Consider the following 21,292-nt stretch of genomic DNA (forward strand, 5'->3'; position numbering starts at 1 on the left):
ATTTATACAGTACCATAATTCCAGCATTCTGTAGAAACCTTTTAAGAAGCTGCAGTAACTACTTCTATTACATCAGAAGAATAAGCTTCATCCACCTCAGTCTCCACTATGGTGGGTGGGAAGAGAGGAGCTATAAGCAGAAGTCCCATAAAAGACACAAGGGAAGATATCATCTCCTCAGTCACTCAAGTTATCTTTTTTATGAGGAGAATGAGTAGATATCCAAGGACAGAGTGGATTTCTTAGTAACCCTAGAAACTGTATTCAGCTGGATGAAGGAATTTTGATCAACCTGGTCCCTGAAAATCTGGGTTGAGGTGATTGTCCAGGTTCCCCACAGCTAAGATGTCATTCTGCATTTGGGTGATAGGAGAGCCAATCAGCTCCCAAGTATAAGTAAAGAGATTCTTGATAAAGATTCAGTTAAGAATTTCTCACCCTATTATTTCACCAATTTAAAAAAAAAAAAGTGTTTCTGTACTTTTGTAAGCTTGTAACTTGACCACTGTATTTTTGTGTTGTGGTATATTTCTTTTCTAAATATAAATTTTAACTTTTACATTAAAATCCCTCTGGAAAAAAGTCATCCAAATGTAAATGATATTTATAGAAATCCATGCAAGAACTAGAAAAGGAAGGACACAAAGTCATTTCAAATTTGTTCTTTTAATATCTTTAAAAGGTCACAACATATTCAATCTTATTAATAAATTTTATTTGGACAAGTAGAGAACAACTTGTATCACAACATTTTTAAACAACATGATTAAAGACTGCACACTCCCAAGAGTGGTCACAGATATGTACAGTATATGAAGAAAGTGTTGCACCTCAGAGCTGATCATGATCAAGTTAAAAATACCTGACTTAAAGTACATGTGCTAATAAATTTCCTTCAGGTCATGACCAGCATGAAAATAATTAGGACACAGGTACTCAGCAAAGTTTTCTGCTAATGGGTACAGCAATATGCTGCATTTAAAGATTAAAATCAGATTCTAGTTTAGTGTTACCACTGAGCCCTTAAGAGAAATCCAAATTTCTACTGTTCCCCATTTACACACATCAAAACTATTCACACTTAAGGATGTGCGCAGCTGCACACAATCAGGTTCTTTGCATGGATAAAAACTTTTATAGCTAATACTGGAGGTCTTACATCTGGATATAAATCTGCCTCTCTGGCTATAAGAATTTGAACTATCAGTTGCTAAGGAAAAAACTTGCTAAGTTAACTCCTCAGGAGAAACAACGCAGGTCTCTGGAAATCACATCTCTTCTACAATGAAAATGCTCTGCCAATTCAAGTTTCATTTGTTCAGGAAGACAGAAGATTTAAGGCTTCGGTGGCAAATAAAATCCTCTGAGCAATATTTTTCTAAAGTCAAGATGAGATAGGAAATGTTTACTTTTTCTTGACTCTTAAAATCCCTGGTATCAGGTTTAGATAACATCCACCCGTAGTTAAGTCCGGCAAGAGATTTCTCCTCCTTTGGAAGAGGTTGTCCTAAATCATCCATTTTAGGAGCATTTGAGGATAGTTTGTGTTTTGTTTGTTTTTTATTAAGATTATAGTACTGTCCAGGAACTTTTTTTAATAAGTCGATGAAGCAGTGCTCATGGCATCATCTGCAATTTTGGTACTGGCAGGGTGTATGCTTGCAAAATATTTGACATCATTGTCATCATCCATTTGAAGGGCCATAATTGTCTGTTCCACAACTTCTTGATGAGAATTGGCAGAATTCAGAAAATATTCTGTAAATAATGGAGAATAAGAAAAATAAGAGTAACAATATAAATATTTTGGTACAAAACCCAGCTACTATGCTACAGTGTTATATTCAAAAACATGAGCACACTTCTACATCAAGGGCAAACAGAGGCTTCTGTTTTAATATGGAAAGGCTATTAATGAGACTGAAATTCTGTATTAATAAATTAAAGTTTTTGGATATTTTAGTTTAATCCTTATGCTGTTGGCAGATACTAATTCATGACATTAAATATTAGGGCAATATCTACTCTAACTACAGTCACACCCAATCCTTGTAAGCAAGCAAATAATGTATTCATTTAAATGTATTCACAAACTAACAAAATACTGGGTGATTAATACATGTGCTGGAGGACTCAAGTATAATATAGTTGTCCTCGTGATGTAGGAGTACAAGACGCCTAAAATTCCTTCAATGTAATAAGTGGCAGACAACATGTGCAAAGGGAAAAACTCCTGCTAAGAACAGGAGACCCAAAATCAATGTGTTTATATTTCTAATGGAAGGTAATACAAATAAATTGCCATGCTATTTCATTCTAATGACAGGTGCTACCACACAATAAAAATGGTAATATGAACAAACAGTACGCAAGAAACCCCAATATGTGACAGTTTTTTAAAAATTATGATACAATTGTATTAAAAAATCCTCCCTTTCCACAGCAGTTTGTGGTTGATTTATTCCCAGAAGTATATCAATTAATATACCTTTTAATTTTATTTTTTAAATCTAAATTGAATAATCTATCCACTGTCTCTCATTTTATACTTAGATTGTAAGATCTGTGAGACAGGGACTGTTATACATTTGTACAGTGCCTACACAACAGGGCTGGGTCCTCTAGGTGCAACCATAATACAAATAAACTATAAAGCAGCTATGAATATTATCCAAGTAAATGTCTTTTTTGACTACAGCGAGGCTCTCTGTTACAAGAGTTCATGAGTTCCACAGCTTAATTAAGTGTTGCATAAAATTTCCTATTTCTTTTATCATTTTTAAATGTAATGCCCTTCAGTTTATTTGGCTGTCTCCTTGTTCTTGTATCGATAAACGATAAATAGGAATGCTGAAACGGTCTCCTCTGTATTGTTCATTATTTTACAAAGTCATCATGTCCTATTTGTCTCCTTTAAACTATTTCTGTTATGTCTTTTTGAAATGAGGGTGACCAGAAGTGAACACAGTATTCCAGATGAAAGAACAACACTGATTTATATAATGGCATAATATTTCCAGTATTTTCCACCCCACTCTTAACATCCTAACATTGCTAGCTTTTTCTGTGCACTGGGAATGCTTTCCCTAAGGGAAGTCTACAGTTTGACAGTAGAAGTTCCCTTGTTGAAATGTTGGAAAGGTTCTCCCTTCACTCCCAAAAGAAAAAACAGAACAGCACTAGACACCTATCCTCTCCCAGAGAGGCAAGAGATAGGGTTAGCAGTGAAGTCTGTTTTTCTGATCCCCAGCCTTTATTGCATACAGCATCAATTTTTAGACTCAAACACAACACATTTATTCTACGTCACATCAGTGAATCACCAGTATGCAGGCTGAGCAATATCCTTAGTTTCCCAAAACTAGCCCATTAAGGGAAAACTGGTCAAGGAAAATTGGCTAAGAGGGGGAAAATGAATCCATCCATTTCTCCAACATTATAGAATAGCTCTAGAAGTTGTGATGTTGTCAACAGGCTTGCAGGTACTATCAGGGCCTCAAAGGTCAGTCCAGGCTAAGCCTTGACACCCCTGGGGTATAAGGTTCAGGAGAGTACAATGTCATAAGTGGCTTCTCACACTGGTGCTATTTTCTCCATTGTCTACAGCAAACTAACTAAAAAAGGAGACAAGTTAAACATTCAATAATTATCTTTGACATTCATCATCTATTAAACAAGACATTCTGAACTCCAGTACCACCAACCTTTCTCTAAAAGGGTTTGCCTTAAAGTTTTTGCAAGTAGTACTCTAACATTTGGAACCCTATCGGATGCCAAGTGTAGTAAATGAGGCAGTAGCTGCACAGCAAATTGGTCCATTGGGAGGCAGTCATCTTCAATGACAGTCTGTCAAACAGAACGAAGCAACTGCATTAGATTTCTCCCCATAAAGAGAGCTAAAAACAAATACAGACCACAATGAGCATTTACGGATCCTACCAACTTAATAATAATCAACATATAAGAATATTTAGCATTCATATAGCACTTTCTATCTACAGATCTCAAGATGCTTTACAGATACAGGGCACTGTACTTCCCAGTAGGAGGCAAGGCCTTATAAAGCAGAATACAGGTCTGAGAAAAATTTAGATAATTTAGAAATTCTTACTGATTTAGACTGCTGTAATTAGATGCAGTGGTAAGTATAGGTATGCTGCAGTTTTCCTTCCAAGTACTGCCCATTTCAAGCACCATAACCTATATTTTAAAGAGCTGTCATAACACACAGACTTATCCATATATGTAATCCTCCCCCTACCAAACAACAAAGCACAATATTTAGTTGAGTAAAACACAAAACAGTAGTGAACTAAGAACCAGGTGGGTAGTCTTTGGTGGCAGAATTCACTGGGGAACCAGAGATGGCCCATGCAATTCCATGAGACTTGCCTCACAGAGATCCTGACAAATTCTCTCCTCAGCTGCGGGGAGGGGAAGGACGGAGCTGTGGAAACAAGGGCACACTACCAATAGCCCTCAGATCCAAATCTCCAGAAGTTTCTTTAAATAAGATCAAACCTCAGGGAGGGGATATCCCTTCTGGGCCACGCTCTGGGAACCCTTTCCCACATGGCAGGGCAACTGCCCAGATTGCTCCTTTGACACCCCAGATGTACCTGTGGTCTACTCCTCCTCCAGAGCTCAGACCAGCTTGTTTTCCTTGATGGTATTTCTGTCAGCTTCTGAACAACCTATGCTATGCTAGCTGGGTGTGTGGGAAATGACACCTACTTGCCTTGCTGCCTAAATAGATCATTCAGTAAATGGTAAGCAGCTGCCAGCACTGTATCACTCACCACTAGAGGGTGCTCACTTCATACCGGTCCATGGAACAAGTGGCTGAAAGTTATTCCCAAACTCAGGTATCCTAGGTGTTATTCAGACTAGTTTTTTACTGCCACTTTTTTTGTTGTTGTTTTACATCAACACCATATTTTGATTCTCTGAACATATTGAGGAGAACACATGAAGTTTGTATACTGAACTTCAGTGGTATGCAACATGAGAATTTAGACTGCAAGAGTGACTGTGGAAATAAGTAATATATCAAACTCTCCTGGGTAGGGAAGAAAGTGCCCCATTTCTACAGCATCTCCTGATGCCTTCTATGGAGTGGTGCTGAGCAAAGAAAGCCATGAATTGTGCCCCCCATCTTCTCCCAACAGAGGAAAGATTCTCTGGCAATGATTTCTACGAACTGTTCAGGAAAATACAGATGAATCCATAAGGAAGTTAGCTGCCCACCCTCTCCCAAACAAATACATAAATAAAAGCTCTTACCTGGCAAATAAAGACAAATGTTTGCCGACCGGACCACTTTGGGCATCTACAGAATTTTTCAACAAGTTCGTTCATGAAGTCTATCACGAAAGTTGATGTTGAAGCCATATGCAGCTTCTTTACCATTTCACTAACCTATAAGAAATGTTAAGTTAGCAGTACATAAATACAAAAACAACAACTTCCAACCATGACTTAGAAGTTTGAGATATTGGATTCACTTAAATTTTACATTAAAATTTGTTTCTTAGCTCATACCAGTTTGTAGGAAATCCATCGAACAGAGGAAACTTTATCTGCACAGAGGCTGAGGGCAATAGGGCGCAAATAGTCATAAACATCTCTGGCACTATATAGGTCTAGAAGCAAGATCAGCTGCCTAAAAGAAAGAACAAGCATAACACAGCAGAACAAATCAAAAATGTATCCTGAACCTTGAAAATTACAGTTTACACAACATTGCCTGCCATTTAACATAACAGAAACCAAACCATATACACTAAGAAAATTTTCTATTTTCCATTCTAAATGTTAATTGTTTTCTCTCATAATACTGAATAATTCCAGCCCTGTCATTTGCCACTTATTCAGTAAATATGACCCTAGTTCTACATGAGATCAACAAAAGAGTGCAAAAATAATCTGGGATAAGAAAAATAATTAATAGATAAAAAAGTTTGCACTCATTAGATTGTATAACTAACAACGTTACAAGGTACATGCAAGCTACAGTGTGACCAAGCTGGTTGTACAGATAACACGATCAATAGCTTTTCTGATTAAAGTGAGTAGAACAGATTTGATCAAAATAAGTATAAGGCACTCCCCACCCGCCTCCCCACCCCCACAAGCATACTAAAATAATTACTGCTTGAACAATCTGAGTGGAAGTGCTCAATTAATATTTTCATTCTACATTGAAGAGGATTTATAAAATAGTTTATAAGGAGTTAAATTATTAGTAGATATTACTAGTGTGTCACAGACATAAGTAGTATATGTTGTAGAAGTCGTGAGCTCATGTAGATGAGCACATGAAGACGTGTCAAAATGCCACTATAAAATAGTTCGTGAATTTGATCGACTGATGAACTGAAAACATTAAAATCCACATAGCAGAAAAAAATATCCAAATCCAAACCAAAACCTCATGAACATACTCTGCCAGCTCATATCGAAAACGCCAATTCCTGCTGTTATCGGTCACTAAGAATTCCTGGAGCTGATAAAGATATTCTCGTCTTTTGTCAAGATGAAGAAGCTGGAACAATAAATATAAATTTAATCAGAGCAGTGCATATTGCAAGCACTTAATGTGAATGGATGGAATAGGAACAAAAATGTCCATCATAAAACACCTACTTGGATTAAAAAAGCATCCTTTGATATATACAGTATAATGCTTGTAAAACATTGTGGATAAAATTTTGCTGTGACTTGCAAGAAAATCAGCAAAATTAATGGAGTATTCTTAACATTTAATGCTGTATATACTTTAATTAATAATAACAAAGAGTAAATGGTAAGTAACTGCTATGTCTTCAACTGGCTCAGAGAAGGAAAAGTATTAGCTTCATAAAGCTTTTGCAACACCTTCTCTGAGTACCATGTAGGCATTTGGCTGGACTACTGTAAGGGATTACACTAGTGAAATCTACGGACACAGGTCTATGCAGGGAAAACAAGTGGATGGTAGGCATAATATATTATCGTTCAAAGTGAAATAAACATGAAATGTACCTTTAGAAAATCATACAAGTGTTTAAGGACACCTATCCTGACTTCATCTAGATCCTTTAAAAATCCATTGAAGACTGGAACCAAGTCTCCAGCAGTGAGTTGATCTCCCAGGATAACTGCAAGCTCATGTATAGAGAATGCTAATGTCCTTCGAACTTTCCACTGCCAAAAAAATACAAATGCATTTATTAATAAATTATCTCCAAACAACAGTTTTAACATTAGGATTAGTTTTCTTATATTGTTCAACATTAATATTTGGAATCCTCAGTACAGCCACTTAATTCACTCATTTTTTTAAGTAAAACAGAACTCATTTTTTTCAAAAGCGAAAAAAAAGACATGAATGGGATTGTTCAAGGATCATTTGTTCCATCTGCATATCCAGGAACTTAACAAGTAACAAAATTATTGTGTTCTTAATTAGCAGAAGCAAAACAAAAATGATGTTGGATATCAACACTTGTGCAGTTCTCTTCTTGCTTCAATTTTTTCTTATGCATATTGAATGTTATAATTCTTGCTCCTCTCTAGCTTCTGTAATCTGCACTTTACAAAGTAGAAGAAGAAAGAAGGTACTCTGCTATACTTTGATTGGAAACTGTAAATCCAAGAGAGTTACAAGAGACTTTCCCTCTCAGGGAAGCCAACATCTGACATCCACACACAGTATCAAATATTTTGTTCCAAGAGACATCTTGGCACAAGCACTGGTCCAATTAAGAGGTGTTAGGTCCTTTTAGTTTCTATGTGGTCTTTTTTTGGGGGGGGGGGGGGAGAAAAGAGAAGAGGGAGGGAACATGACACATTGTTCAAATGGATAATGTATTTTCAATTATATAAAAAATAAGTATCGTTATTTAACCTAACTTTCCCCCTCTGACCAGCACTTTCCAACCTTAATCCTATTTTAGTGATGCAGTTCTCTCCCACATTATTCTTGTGGCAGACTCTCAAAGTAATTTTAAACAAACTGCAAACTTAGCAATATTTATTTTTTTTAGTTTCTTTACTGATTACGTGTGCTACTTTTTTTCCACATTACTGTAACGCACTTGGGAAACGTGACTGATACTATATACAATATTCTCCAGTTTATTAAAAATTCTGTTATCAAAGCTCCGCATTACCTGAATCCCTTCCTTGTCCCCCATTATGAGATACATGAACTATATGCTCTCTGCAGTATGTATCTCATGTTGGGGACAAGGAAGGGATTCAGATGATGCGATGGTTTGGAAAATAGAGCCCTCTTGATTATCCAAACAGTCGGAAAATTGGGAATATATTGTATAAACAAAATATATGTCAGTGAGTTTTTGGTCTGATCCATCAGTGAATTAGTTTATCAGGGTGAAGTGGATCAAGAATCACTACTCAAAAAAGGAAGCGTGTCTTTGAAAAAGAAAGAAAAAAGAGTGGAAAGTTAAAAAACAAACAAAAACAAAACAAAAACATTAAAACAAAATAAAATGGTCCATACACTGAAAACTGCTTCCTTAGCAGCAAATAGGAACAGAGAAGAAAGCAACAGCCATTTCCAATATTTTAACATTCGTTTTTAACACACCAGTGATACTGCAGTACTGTTCATCCTTTATGACCAACTTTCAGGAACTGGCCAGTGCATCAAAGTAGATACCCCTATTCTCATTAAAAGTACCACAAGAACTGTAGCAACCTGAAGTGATCAAGACCTCTGGTTTCTCATCTACCCACAAGGTGACAGGCTCAGCAACATTTATGCATCTATTCTAGGTATTTATATAGTCCCCATTACCGTAGTATCTGAGCACCTCACAAACATGGTGCCCAAGCATTGTTCTGGGACAATGGTCAAACTATTACTCAGAGGAAGAGCATCACCTACTAAATTACCAACACCAGCAATAGGATATGAAAACCATAAATTCAAAAATGCCCATTATACAGAAACAGTTATAAAAAAGTGTATATACAATTTGTTTTCAAAACTGCTTGAGTTTAAATGCTTTAACATACCTGCATATCAGATGCTAGTGTCTCATAGGTGTCTTTCAGACAGTGCCAGTTCTGTCTACCTAACGTAAGTGCCACACCTGGCAGGCTATACGCGCAATGTTTAGCAATCTCAGTATCAACCGTCTGTGCACGAGAAGGATCAGTCATGGATAAATATTGATCCAACAAGGCTTGAGGTACAACATCCTAGAGAGAGAGCAAGCCTTAGTTTGCCACATTTTCAGGTATTTTCATACAACCTACTATATAAAACTAGGTTACATATTAAGAGAGAGAATTTTTCTCACCTCACAATAATGGACAAAAATGCTGTAAGATTAAGAATGTAAATATAATAATTCATAAAAGTACCATATACAAAAATCAGACTAACTTTAGCTGTTTAAAGTTGATATTTTAAGCAAATATTAAGGTTACTTAAGAATATTAACACAGAAACAAAATAACTAACTGAGAAGGTAGATTAGTCCTTGTAAATACCCAGACTGAAGTAACAAGGATGAACAGGTGGATCACTTTCACATTACTGAAACACAGTAGGAGCAGTGTTTGAAACTTAAGAAACCATTTAACTTAGACTTCTATAGCATTGCTCAGCACTCTTACAAACATTAAAAACTCAGTATCCTGTGAGACTGGCAAACTTTATGCCTGTTTAACAAATACATAAAATACATAAACAGAAATGACTAATGCTTGTCAGTACATGTTTTTCCCCATCTTCCAGAAAATTTTTACCATATGGCAAAAAATGAAAACTAAATTTAAATGTTTCATTTTGGGTCAGTTCAATATTAAACTGTGCCTGCCTGAGCTGCTGAAGTGCCTCAGAGGAATGGCATTTGGGTGCCTCATGCCCTGATTCTCCCTATGGGCTGGGCTCCTTGCCTGCAACTACTTCTCCCATGATGCACCACATTCTCCCCTCTTGCTGAGCTGCTGCAGTGCTTCATGGGAGAGGTAGAACCCAGCCCACAGAGAAGTATGAACGGATGAGATTCCCACACTACAACTCCCATCCGTGGTTCAGGAGGATATAGTTTAACACCAAATTAAGCCAAAATAATTCATCTGGTATCAAATCTAAATTTGTTTTTTTTCTGCTAAAGTCAAAGTTTTCAATGGACAACACACTTTGTGAAAAATTCTGTTCAATAAAAAAAACAAAAAAAAACAGCTTTTCCCTGAAAAACACAGTCTTAATGGAAAATTTTCAACTGCCTCTGTGAATAAGTCACTGAAGCTGTACAGCAAGTCAGCGACAGAGGAAAAAATAAAATAAATAGCTTGGGAGTCTTGACTAACAGCTCTACTGTCAAAGCTACACTACTTCCTTTAAAAAAAAGACTGGAATGGTCAATTGCAGCAGAATAAACTGCCAATATAACCACTGTCACTGCAGCAACTCAAGGCTGGATTATACAGTGACCTACTAATGAGGCTTTCACATCCTCTGAAAATTACTATAGCAAAGTGGGCCAATAGATTACATAACTAAAGGTGAATCTTCCATCATTATCTTCTGCCTATAAAGTTTCAATTTAAATCAGAATTACAAGGGGAAAAAAATTCTCATTTACCTGTACTTTGGACTTTCTTTCCTCTTCAGGGCTGAAACTACTATTGGTGCTCAAGTCTGAATCATTATGAATATAGCGGAGAGTAGAATCTATGTTCTGCATATGGGGAGGGGGGAAAAAGGTCACTTACAAAATGGGACATTCAAGGATTACACGCACACACTGAATTTAAATACCATGAAAGGTTGCCTCACATTGTGGGTATTTTCTTCAAGATTCCAGAGATGTATTTTTATTTTCAGCATATCCTTGCTGTAGCCCAAATTAAAATAAAAATCTTATTGGACAACTTTTATTTATTTAGATTCAAAATAATAAAGATGCTTGAGTATGCTTTGAATATTAAATCATATTCTATTCTATACAGATTCTTACACCATGGCCACCACCATATTATCTGAGTGCCTTCCATTAATGCAATAAGCAATAACTCCTGTCACGTGGCGTTCTCTCAAGAAAGGGGAAAGAACTCAAGCCAAAATAGGGAAAGAAGAAGATAAAGAATATTTACACAAGTTAGATGTATTCAAGTAAGCAGGGTCTGATGAAATTCATCCTAGAGTACTTAAGCAACTCAGAACCGTTAATGGTTATCTTTGAGAACTCATGGAGGATGGGTATTGTCCCAGAGGACTGGAGAAGGGCAAACACAGTAACTATCTTTAAAAGGGGAACAAAGAGGACCTGGGAAAGTATAGATCTTTCATCCTAACTTCGATACCTGGAAAGACACTGGAAAAAACTATTAAACAAATTTGTAAGCACCTAGATGATAATACAGTTATATGGAATAGCCAGCATGGATCTGTCAAGAACAAATCATGCCAAACTAATCTGACTTCCTCCTTTGACAAGGTTACTGACTGAGTGGTTGTGACGCATCTTGACTTTAGGAAGGCTTTTGACACAGTCCACATGACATTTTCATAAGCAAAGTATGGAAATATGGTATCTGATGAAATTACTATAAGGTGGGTAAGATACAGAGACCCCTTGGCAAAGAGTCCCTTGCTCTTTGCCAACATCGCTCACCTCAGACCTGACACACACACTGCACCAAACATGTCCTACAGGATATTTATCCATAAAGAGTAACATTTAAGGATCTACAAAAAGCTTGTAACTTGTCAAGATTCATAATCATTGAGAGATGTATATATTTATATTGAAAGTATGGTTCATGGACTTGGAGTAGAAATTAGTCACCAGGAGATAACGCATCTTAGTGATGGTCCATTCAGACAAGGGGTGGTGTCAACCCCAGCCTGTCTGGCCACTGATGCAGTGAAGGCTCATTGGGGTTAGGACAGAGGAACTCCCCTCCTGTCCTAGCTCCACCCATCACTGCCCCTGGGAAGAAGCAGACAAGCCTTCTGAACTTGCCTGCTGGCTCCTGATTGGTTAGTGTCCCCTACCAGCCAGTTTACACTGTTGGAGGATTAAGTTTTCTTGGTACATAGTCCTGAGTGGGTTTTCCCTAGGCAAGGTGCATCACGGCACCAATACCTCAGGCCAGGGGCAAAGAACACCTGATAGATCCCCCCCACTTACTTTGACAGAGGTGCCATTTTTACCTAGGTACTTTTCAAAACATAACTTCACTTTAAAAAGATAAGAACTTCAATATAGAAGAGAGCTTGCAGGGTACATCAATATCTATGTCACGGTGGTATTGCTAAGATTTTGGAAGGAGGGCAATCTGCGCATCTTCCATCAGACAATCCAAATTTAAAGAGTCAGATTTTACACATATACAAATGTATGTAAGGAGATTCTTATCAACACAATGAGCAATGCTGTCAACTGTAGCAGGTTAATGGCTGCAGAGTATAATCTGAAAACTATTTCCAGTGCCAACTGGCAAGCAACAATCCATGAGGGTTGCATCAAGATTTTATTCTTCTTCTCTAGCACTGGAGTTTCAAAGACCATCACACTTGTGCCTCCAATCGGAGTGGAGTAGTCACAACATTTCTGCCACAACACATAATGAAGAACAGAAAACCAGTACTAAATGCTTTTGTTTGATTGGATGGGGAAAAAGTGGAAAGAAGAGCCACAAGTAAAAACTCAAAATGATATTGGAGTGGTAGTACCTGCCCTCATTCTCTAGAGGCCAGATATTGCCAGAGGCCCACTGCAACATGGCCTCAAGTCCTGATTGTCTCCTGGTCGTAAAAGTGTTTTGCCTGTTGCAGTAAAATGTTTCCACCATAAGCAAAATGTATCTCTCTCTCCAAACAGAAAAAGGAACAGTTAACTTATTTTAAGAAGGGCAATAGTTTCCAGTAAGACTATTTCACTGCAGCAAACTATAGTAACGCAGTCTGCTGAAAGTGACCATTAGTCAGGACTGAAGTTTAACTTCAAGTCCTCAAATGATTCAGATGTAAAAATACAGAACGTTGTGAGGATAAACTTTACTTTATGAAATAGGCAGAGCTGCAAAATTAGCAAACAAAACTTGGCATCATTTCAGCCTGAAGTGGGAACAGTTTAGCTATGATTGCTGCAAGAGTGTAAAATATAGCTCTCTCTCTGACTGTAGCCCTGTATTTCTGAATCAAACTGTTTGTATGCCAAACAGAGCCATGTCTCTTACCTCAACAGTGTTGCTAATTAAAGACACAGTATCATCGTGAATAAGTTTATAATTTAGTTGGTCTTTGATGCTCAGTTCATTTTGAGAGTCCATTCCCTTGCCAATGCCTGCCGTTGTCTCTTCCTGAGGGTCCAAACTGGAGGCTCGGAGTGCAGCAGACAACACCTCCACTTGTGCTGTATGCAAAGTGAAACACGTTAATGGATGTGGAAAGAATGGTTACACATCAACAACAATGCTGATGGCAACTACCTTTGAAAAATAATTTTTAATTTATGGACTAGCCAAAGAGGGAAGCTGAAAGTTTCCTACTCAGATTATCAATGGTTAGTAAATCCCGCAATAGAGGAAACCAGCGAAAATGGTAGGTGAGGGAGTCTCATGTTAGCTGCCATTGCCTCAGAAGGCCAAAACAGCACTGGAGCTAAGAGAATATCTGTGTATGAGGCAGGAAACCCAAGAACGAGAGGCTGCAGAGGCAACAGTATCTTTAAAGAAGTATCTTTTACAAAAATGTGACAAACTATTTATATTGAGGCTAGGTAAATAAACAGATGTGTGCACAATCTGTAACAGGCAGAACACACACAACAGTTTATTGGCAATTATAGTTAAAAGAATACGGCAAGTAAAGGGTGGGAATAGGTTTGACTTTAGTTTTTAAACTATTATCGACTGATTTAAAAAGTTGTACTTTTAAATTTTATGAGATCAGCGGAACGTATTTTTGGGGACTAAATGAAGGAGTTGCAAAAATGCAGTTAGCTGCATCCCTGTAAATCTAAGTGGAGAGCAGGATTGCTAAATCTTCCAACTGAGAATATAACGGTAGGTCTGGGGTCCTGGAAAATACACATTCAGATGCTCCCACGGTGCAAATTGCTAGAAGGTTGACTGGTCCCATTATGCTGAACTAATTCTGAACAAAGCAACTCTTCTGGAAATGCAGACGCAGCATAAGAGAGAGTAGGTTATTCAGTGACAATTTTCAGAGTAGCACCCGTGTTAGTCTGTATTCGCAAAAAGAAAAGGAGTACTTGTGGCATCTTAGAGACTAACAAATTTATTTGAGCATAAGTTTTCGTGAGCTACAGCTCACTTCATCGGATGCACAGGAAGTGAGCTGTAGCTCACGAAAGCTTATGCTCTAATAAATTTGTTAGTCTCTAAGGTGCCACAAGTACTCCTTTTCTTTTTGCGAATACAGACTAACACAGGTGCTACTCTGAAAATTGTAAGTCTCAGGACTTAAAAATTTTTGATCAAACTCTGAAAACAGATAAAAATGAAATTTCACTCCATCTGGCCCTTCTTGCCACTTGTCTCCCCACCACAAATTAATTAATTCTGTGTGTGTGTGTGTGTGTGTGTGTGTGTGTGTCTCTCTCTCTCTCTCTCATACCTCCCCAATCTTATTGATGAATTCCGGGCTCTCCTTCTCCTCCAAATGAAGGGAATTACAACTCCTACTCCAGAGGAACTACTGGGTCCTCTATTTCTTTGCAGACACTCTCTAGGACTGCAGGACAAACAGGAGATTCTTGGCCTCCCAGCAACTCTTCTCCGTATAGTCCATTTGGCTCCTCAATCCCCTTCTCTTGATGTGAAGCCAGAACTATCTGGTGTTTCCCTGCTTCTCTCCTTTCCTTCCTCAAAGAGCAGCAGCACTTGCGTTTCTGCTCTCTGCCTATCACCTTCCCTTCCTGGAAAGGAACAAGTGACTCAGGGATTGCTCTACTTTGCCTTCCACACCCACTTCTCCGCTCTTGTCAAAGAAGCGGTGATGGAGCTGCTCTCTTCCCTCCCTTCCAGGGAAGGAGCAAGTGGCTCTCCAGTCCAAATCAGCCCACTTGCTTGAGCTAAATCTCTACTCATCCTTTTTTCAAGGCCTCTCCAATACTGTGTACACATTCTGAAATTAAACAATTGCATCTGTTTTTATCATCTGCCTCGCTCTACCTCCCATCTTGGAATTTTGTCTCATTTATCCTTGCACATAAATTTACTCACATAAGGCTACCAGAATTTATCAAAAGACAGATTAATTTGTATGGCACACCTAACTTTTTTTTACAATTATGATGGACTGTTACATAAAGCAGAATTACAACTCAGAACAATATTAAACACTAAACACACAGCTAAACAACTGAGACACACACAATAGTGTTGGACAAGTAAGTAACATCACATGTGGTCTTATATCTCTGGGATGGTCTCTAGATGGGGGTAAGAACAGCAGGGGTAAATGAGTAAGGATTTGGTCATTATGTAGCCTAGCCACTTCTGTAACTGACAAGCATTTAATAAAATACTTGAAAGAAAAGAGTTACAGTAGGATTGTAGTAATCCATACTGACAAGGAAGCCCACTACAAATTACTAAGTGAACAAAAAAGAACTAATACTGGACATGAAATGCATCAGGTTCGTTAGAAAGTATAATTTAGTTTTAATTAATACCATATTTCATATAACACTATTAAGTTATTTACAGTAAACTTTGTAAAATTAATGAGAACTTGATAATTAGAGACCTCACAGTAGCATTCAGTTGTCTCTTCTTTACTGAGAAGTGAGGGAAAGACCCCCCCCCCCCTTTTTTTTTAAAATGCATGAACAATAGATATATGGATAAACAAAATGAATGAGTTTCTACTATAAATTTAAAAGAGAAAGCGATGACTAGCTCTTATCAGACTATTTAGGCATGAAACGTTATTCCAGATTTTCAGGAGAGTTGATTCTTGTGAGACAAAAAAAACTGGAGAAATAATTCAACTGAACTTTATCCCACTGCACATTTAAAAGAACTTCTCTTTCCTCTCCTCCCCCATAACCAGAACCAACATCAAAATATAGGCCTTTCATTTTCAGTTAAAATTAAAGGAACATTAAGGGTCTTTTTCTAAATAAATAATGTATATAGATGCACGACACTTCAAATTTGTGTGTTTACAGAAAAATACATAAATAACTCAGAAGAAAAAAAATTTGTCTACATGGAAGCACATCTTCCCTCTTTATTTTCTGCAGTTTCTCTTTTCTGCTTCTCTTGTTTTCACTCTTTTGCTTTCTGTTTTTTTCCTTGGTGTTCACTCATTATTAGCAGACCAAAAAAAATGCTTTTAAGTGCTATAATGGTGCAGGTACTGTATTAAAAAAAAAAAGAAGAAGAAAAAAAAATCTATCCTGAAACACCTATTAGGAATTTCAAATTCCTTTGAGGCTGCTCTAATGATAACACACAAACAAGAATTTTTTCCCCAACTTTAACTAACTGATATTTATTATAGGTGGATCTAGTAGAGTCACACATACTTAAGGTTGAAAGATATTTTCCATTATAAACCTCTATATTCTGTTGTTTGGGGTTTTGCCAAACTATTCACTGGGGGCTGAAATTTTCCATGCCAGGTATCTGCTTCAAACTGAAGTTTTGGGTAAGTTTCAGCTGAAATGATTCAGCCATTTCTGAGAATGAGATTATGGGAAAATGTTTTTACCCATATTTTAAAAAAATTCTTATAACTATTGTGTTGAGAAACTCTAATTCCTCCATGCTTTGGAGCAGGGACTTGTAATTTGGCAGGGTGACTGGTTTGTTGACAGGTATATGCCTTTTGCTGTCCCCATGAAAATTTGCCCAAATTTAGCCAAGTTATAAGCCTCTGAAAAATTGCAGTTCGCACATGCTCAAAAGAGGCTTGTTTGGCAGCTAAGTTCTCTGAAGATTCTGTTTGCACTGTGCATGCTCATGGCTGTAGGAGTTGAGCAGGACTTCCCTTACAATTGCTCCTCCCGGCTGCTGCGGCACCAGGCACAGGAATTGAGAGCAGGAGATTCTCTCTCCTGTACTTCTGATGCTGGCACCCCAGTGTATGGAGAAGGAGGAAGCAATCATACTGGAATGCGAAGGGGCAGGGGTGTTTGCAGGACCCAGAGGATGGGGAGGACCCGGGGAAGAGGGAGACGAGTCAATTGAGAGGGAGTTAGGAGGTACACAGATGCAGAGGGGGACAGTGACAAGCTGGGAGCACAGGAACAGAATGGTCTGTAACCTCTAGACAACATTCCCCTATAGAAACTGGAATTGAAATCAGGTGTCCTACATCTCTACCTTCCTCTGCTGTTAGTGAATAGCTGTGAAACCTACTGGCAAAGTGAGTTTCTCATCCCCCTCTCTTGGCTGGTCCAATAGAGGGTAACAGTCTACTACTGCCAGCTACTTTGTGAGGTAGAGTGCTTGGAGAGCTATGCTGTAGTCCAGAGGTCTGAACCCTGCTGATACTTAAGTTGTGCGTCAATATGGTTCCCTGTGTTAGAATTTCTCTTTTCATTCCCCCCCCCATTAGGAAATTTCCTATAACACTACATTAAAAAACGTTAAAGCTGGGTTGCCTGTGAAACCTTAATTTGGCCCCCATGTGTGTATGTGTATGACCAATGGGTCATGTAAAGGTTCTAGATGGGTGACCCCAGGGGTATGGAGGTGGAAGGAGAGCTTAGCCTCCACTTACCCCACACTCACCTCGCAGCAGTGGCTCCCGTCCTGCAGTGCTGGACCTGGCTCCCCACTCCAGAAATTGGGACCTGACACCACTCAGGTTTAGCCCAGCCACTGCGAGGTGAGCTCTCTCTCCAACTGACCACCCCTCTGGGCCGCTCCTCCACACCAGGCCAGGATAGGGTTGCAGTGCTAGGGTGGAGGGGCTGCTGCAGGTGGTCAGTGTCCCTTCAGAAGGGCAAGGTGGAGGCGACAGCAGCAGAAGAGAAGGATGCTGGCCTATGATTTTGGGGCCCTCCCCATATTTTGGAGCCTAGGTGGGTCACACACACACACAAAAAAAAAAAAAAAAAAAAAGGCAAAATGCACTTAGTGGGTCACCTTAATAAAAAGTTTGGGAATCATTGTGTTATGATATAGTCTTTAATTTCCTGAGACATACTGGTTTTCCACATAACCTTTGCCCCCTCCATGCATAGGAAGACAGTGCTCTGGAATGAATAAGGGTTGGGTAGTTAATAAAGCTGTTGTCTATAAAACCCCTGGCTTATTTGTTGCAGAAGTTGGAATGTGTCTGATATAGCAGGGGACTGCAGGTCACAATTAAAGAAACTGAATTCCACCTTGGAGTACTGAATTCTATCCCTGTCTCTGGTATAGAGTTCCTGTGTGATGCTGGGCAAGTCACTTAAACCTCACTTTTCATAGGTGGCCACTAAAATAGCATCTTCCTAGTTTTCTGGGTGCCCAACGTGAGAAACCCCATTTGCACATATACTGAGCATCGACTCAAATTGGCTGGTGCTGTGCTCTGAACATGGAGAATGCTAAATATTCTGGAAAATCAGGTGTTTTAAATTGGACATCTAAAATTAGTGGACACTTTTGGCCTTAATCTCTCTGTCTCAATTCTGCATCTGTAAAATGGGGAAAGTAATATTACCCACTCTTACACGCGTGTTGTGAAGATAAATTCATTTCTTTTATTTGTAAAACACTCTTTTATGATAGTGAAAGCGACCATAAAATTAATAATTTTGTATTCAGTGCAGGATTTAGATGGTGTACATTCAATAAGCTCTAAGGCCATACATTTAATGAGGGGAATAAAAAGAAAATATCGAGTAACTACCCATCCCCTGATTGAGGCAGGGGACCTGTACGAAAAAAATAGTATGTGATCACATAATTAACAACTGTATCAGAATGAATATGAACAAGGGGGTCAAACTGTTACTGCACAGACACCCTAGTTCAGGTATTTCCTAACTTCTGAGTATTTGGATTTTGCATCTTTAGATTTCTTTTCATGTAGTTTTCTTGGATCACACAGACAGACAGACACACACACAGAACTGCACCTGTGAGCTTTTTTACATTGATACCATCCTAAAGTGCAGCAAGACAATGGAATTGCTGGAATGAGACCAGCCAACATCAAAGCATAGATTCAGAAACAATCTTGTAATACCGAGCACCTCTGAGTATACAAATGCATTAGCTATGTAGATCCTCATGAAACAGTTTAATATACATTTTGTAGCTGTGTAGAACAAGTCTCTAGAGTCAAACCTAAAAAGCACTGTTTAATGTGCTTATTAAGAGATAAGTTTAAATAATGTGCTTCTCACCAGTAACTGAACTAGTACATTTTTTCTAGACCCCATCCTTCTTATCCACCCCTTACAGAGCAATGGGCTAGAGTTTTCTTAAAGCAGAAGATTTTCATCTGCTGATTTTACAGTAGATTAAACAGGAACAGGCCAAGTCTAATTAAAGTTAGGCCATCAGTGTGTATCCTGTGTAATTAGTGATAGGAGAAACACCAAAGTTTCAGGAAAGCATCCAAGCATTGCCGCTTATTCTGACAGGAGTTTCCCACCCCTCTTTACTTCCCTCCTTTTTTAAGAGCGTGCTCTTCTAGCCCGCAGGATTCTTGAGATCAAGAATACTCCAATCTCCATAGCCACTTTCCAAGCCACAGTGCCGGATTTGCTGCTACCCTTTATGAATTTGGCATGCTTTAAGACTTCTCCACTGCTGATATCCCAACAAATCTGTGATGCCACATAAAGGGCAGCAGATTATTAAAAAGAAGGTAGGGGACAGCACATTCATTACATTTCAATCTCACAAGATTTGTGTGCATTTAAGAGTTGGACAGATTTGGGTCACTTCTAACCTTGTCCTGATCATAATCCTGGCACACATCAGCAGGCAATGAAAGTTGCTATAGAAGAGGTTCTGGAAACATGGATACCGTAAGGCTATTTTCTTAAAAAATAAACTTGATTGTTCAGAAGGTGAAAACATTCTTACATTCAGGCCTTGATTTTTCAAAAGCGCCTCAATCTGGCTTCCTATTTTGCACATAGTAACTGCATACGCAACACTGAGCATGATGATTCACAGCACTCAGGTGACTGCCTGATTATACTGACAAATCAAATAGCTAGATATCTAAGTACTAAGAATTACAGGTGCAATTATTGTACCTGAGTTATGCACTCGCAATAAACAATGGGAACAAAACTGCATCTGTACAATCAGAGGCTGCTTCTCAAAAATAAGAATGTTTTTGTTTGTCATCCTTTTTCACAGTTAAATTAAAACAGCTAGAACCAATTTTGTTAAACTCCAAAAGCATTAATTCTGAATTTTTTTAAAAAGCTTCATTCAAAAGGTTAAAAATTAAAACCTCCACAGCAAAACATTAATTATTACAAAAACATTTCCAGACACTAACTATACAAAAATATCTTCACTATACCTTTAACATCTGGATCATCAACATGAGGCTCCAGATTTTCTATCATTTCTTCCAGCTCCTTCCTTGTGGCCGTAGTAATGTTTGAAGACACTGGCACAATCACGTCTTTTGTTCCTTCCCAAATTTCTGGGTCGGACATTATCTGATCAGTTTGCTGAAGCTCTAAATCAATATCTATTTCAGGAAGCGGAGTCCTCCAGAAATGGAAAGAGTTGTACAATTCCTGTTCTGAGATGGAGGTTTCCTGGGACCTCAACCCAGATTCCTGCAGCGTTGCTATACTACAGAAGCTAGAACTTTGATCATTCTCATCAGCTATTTCCCCACAAGATTCTGAAGACAAAGTGCAACATAAGAATGTCTCAGTCTGGTAGTCAGTTTGACTCTGAGAATTACTTGGCACAGGGTTATGGTCTTCCATGGTGTTTTCAAGTTTTATTGTAAAATCACTAAAATCAGCATCTGAAGGTGGCTTCTCTATCCTGCTATGTACATCCTCTGTTGTGACATCTTCTGTATCCCTGATCTTTTCACTGTTGGATGTCAAAGAAAATAGGCATGAGTTTTAAAAAAACCCAACATACTGGTTATAAATTTAGACACTTATGAAAGTTTATAGTCATGTTCTTATTTTAGTATTTATAGAATTAGTTTTACTTACTGGATAGCTGACCTAAGTGAAGTACCCTAAATAACTGAACAACAACTTAGCTAAAGAGGGTTCCATTGGACACTTTTTGGCAAAAGTTCTGGTGTCTTCACTACCAATGTGGGTACCAAATTAAAAGAAAAACTAAAGTCTCCTAAGCA

General features: G+C 38.2%; 1 protein-coding gene across 5 annotated transcripts in view; it reads right to left on the bottom strand.

Moving 5' to 3' along the window:
* Positions 1 to 647: 647 nt before the first annotated feature.
* The window catches only part of PPP4R1 (protein phosphatase 4 regulatory subunit 1), a 62,684-nt gene continuing 42,039 nt past the window's right edge, over positions 648 to 21,292 (bottom strand). For 3 of the 5 annotated variants that reach the window (XM_043508105.1, XM_038389924.2, XM_038389925.2), the window contains 10 exons: positions 20,483 to 21,015; positions 13,207 to 13,382; positions 10,605 to 10,700; positions 9,025 to 9,210; positions 7,024 to 7,185; positions 6,444 to 6,544; positions 5,542 to 5,662; positions 5,284 to 5,418; positions 3,705 to 3,846; positions 648 to 1,758 (listed from right to left, as the gene is read on the bottom strand). In XM_043508105.1, coding sequence (XP_043364040.1) covers positions 1,595 to 1,758; positions 3,705 to 3,846; positions 5,284 to 5,418; positions 5,542 to 5,662; positions 6,444 to 6,544; positions 7,024 to 7,185; positions 9,025 to 9,210; positions 10,605 to 10,700; positions 13,207 to 13,382; positions 20,483 to 21,015 — 1,816 coding nt within the window. In that variant the 3' untranslated portion in view covers positions 648 to 1,594. The remainder of the gene's footprint in view (positions 1,759 to 3,704; positions 3,847 to 5,283; positions 5,419 to 5,541; positions 5,663 to 6,443; positions 6,545 to 7,023; positions 7,186 to 9,024; positions 9,211 to 10,604; positions 10,701 to 13,206; positions 13,383 to 20,482; positions 21,016 to 21,292) is intronic. The other 2 variants (XM_043508108.1, XM_043508106.1) reach the window with 1 other exon arrangement.

The sequence above is a fragment of the Dermochelys coriacea genome, chromosome 2 (genome assembly GCF_009764565.3).
Source record: "Dermochelys coriacea isolate rDerCor1 chromosome 2, rDerCor1.pri.v4, whole genome shotgun sequence".
NCBI lineage: Eukaryota > Metazoa > Chordata > Testudines > Dermochelyidae > Dermochelys > Dermochelys coriacea.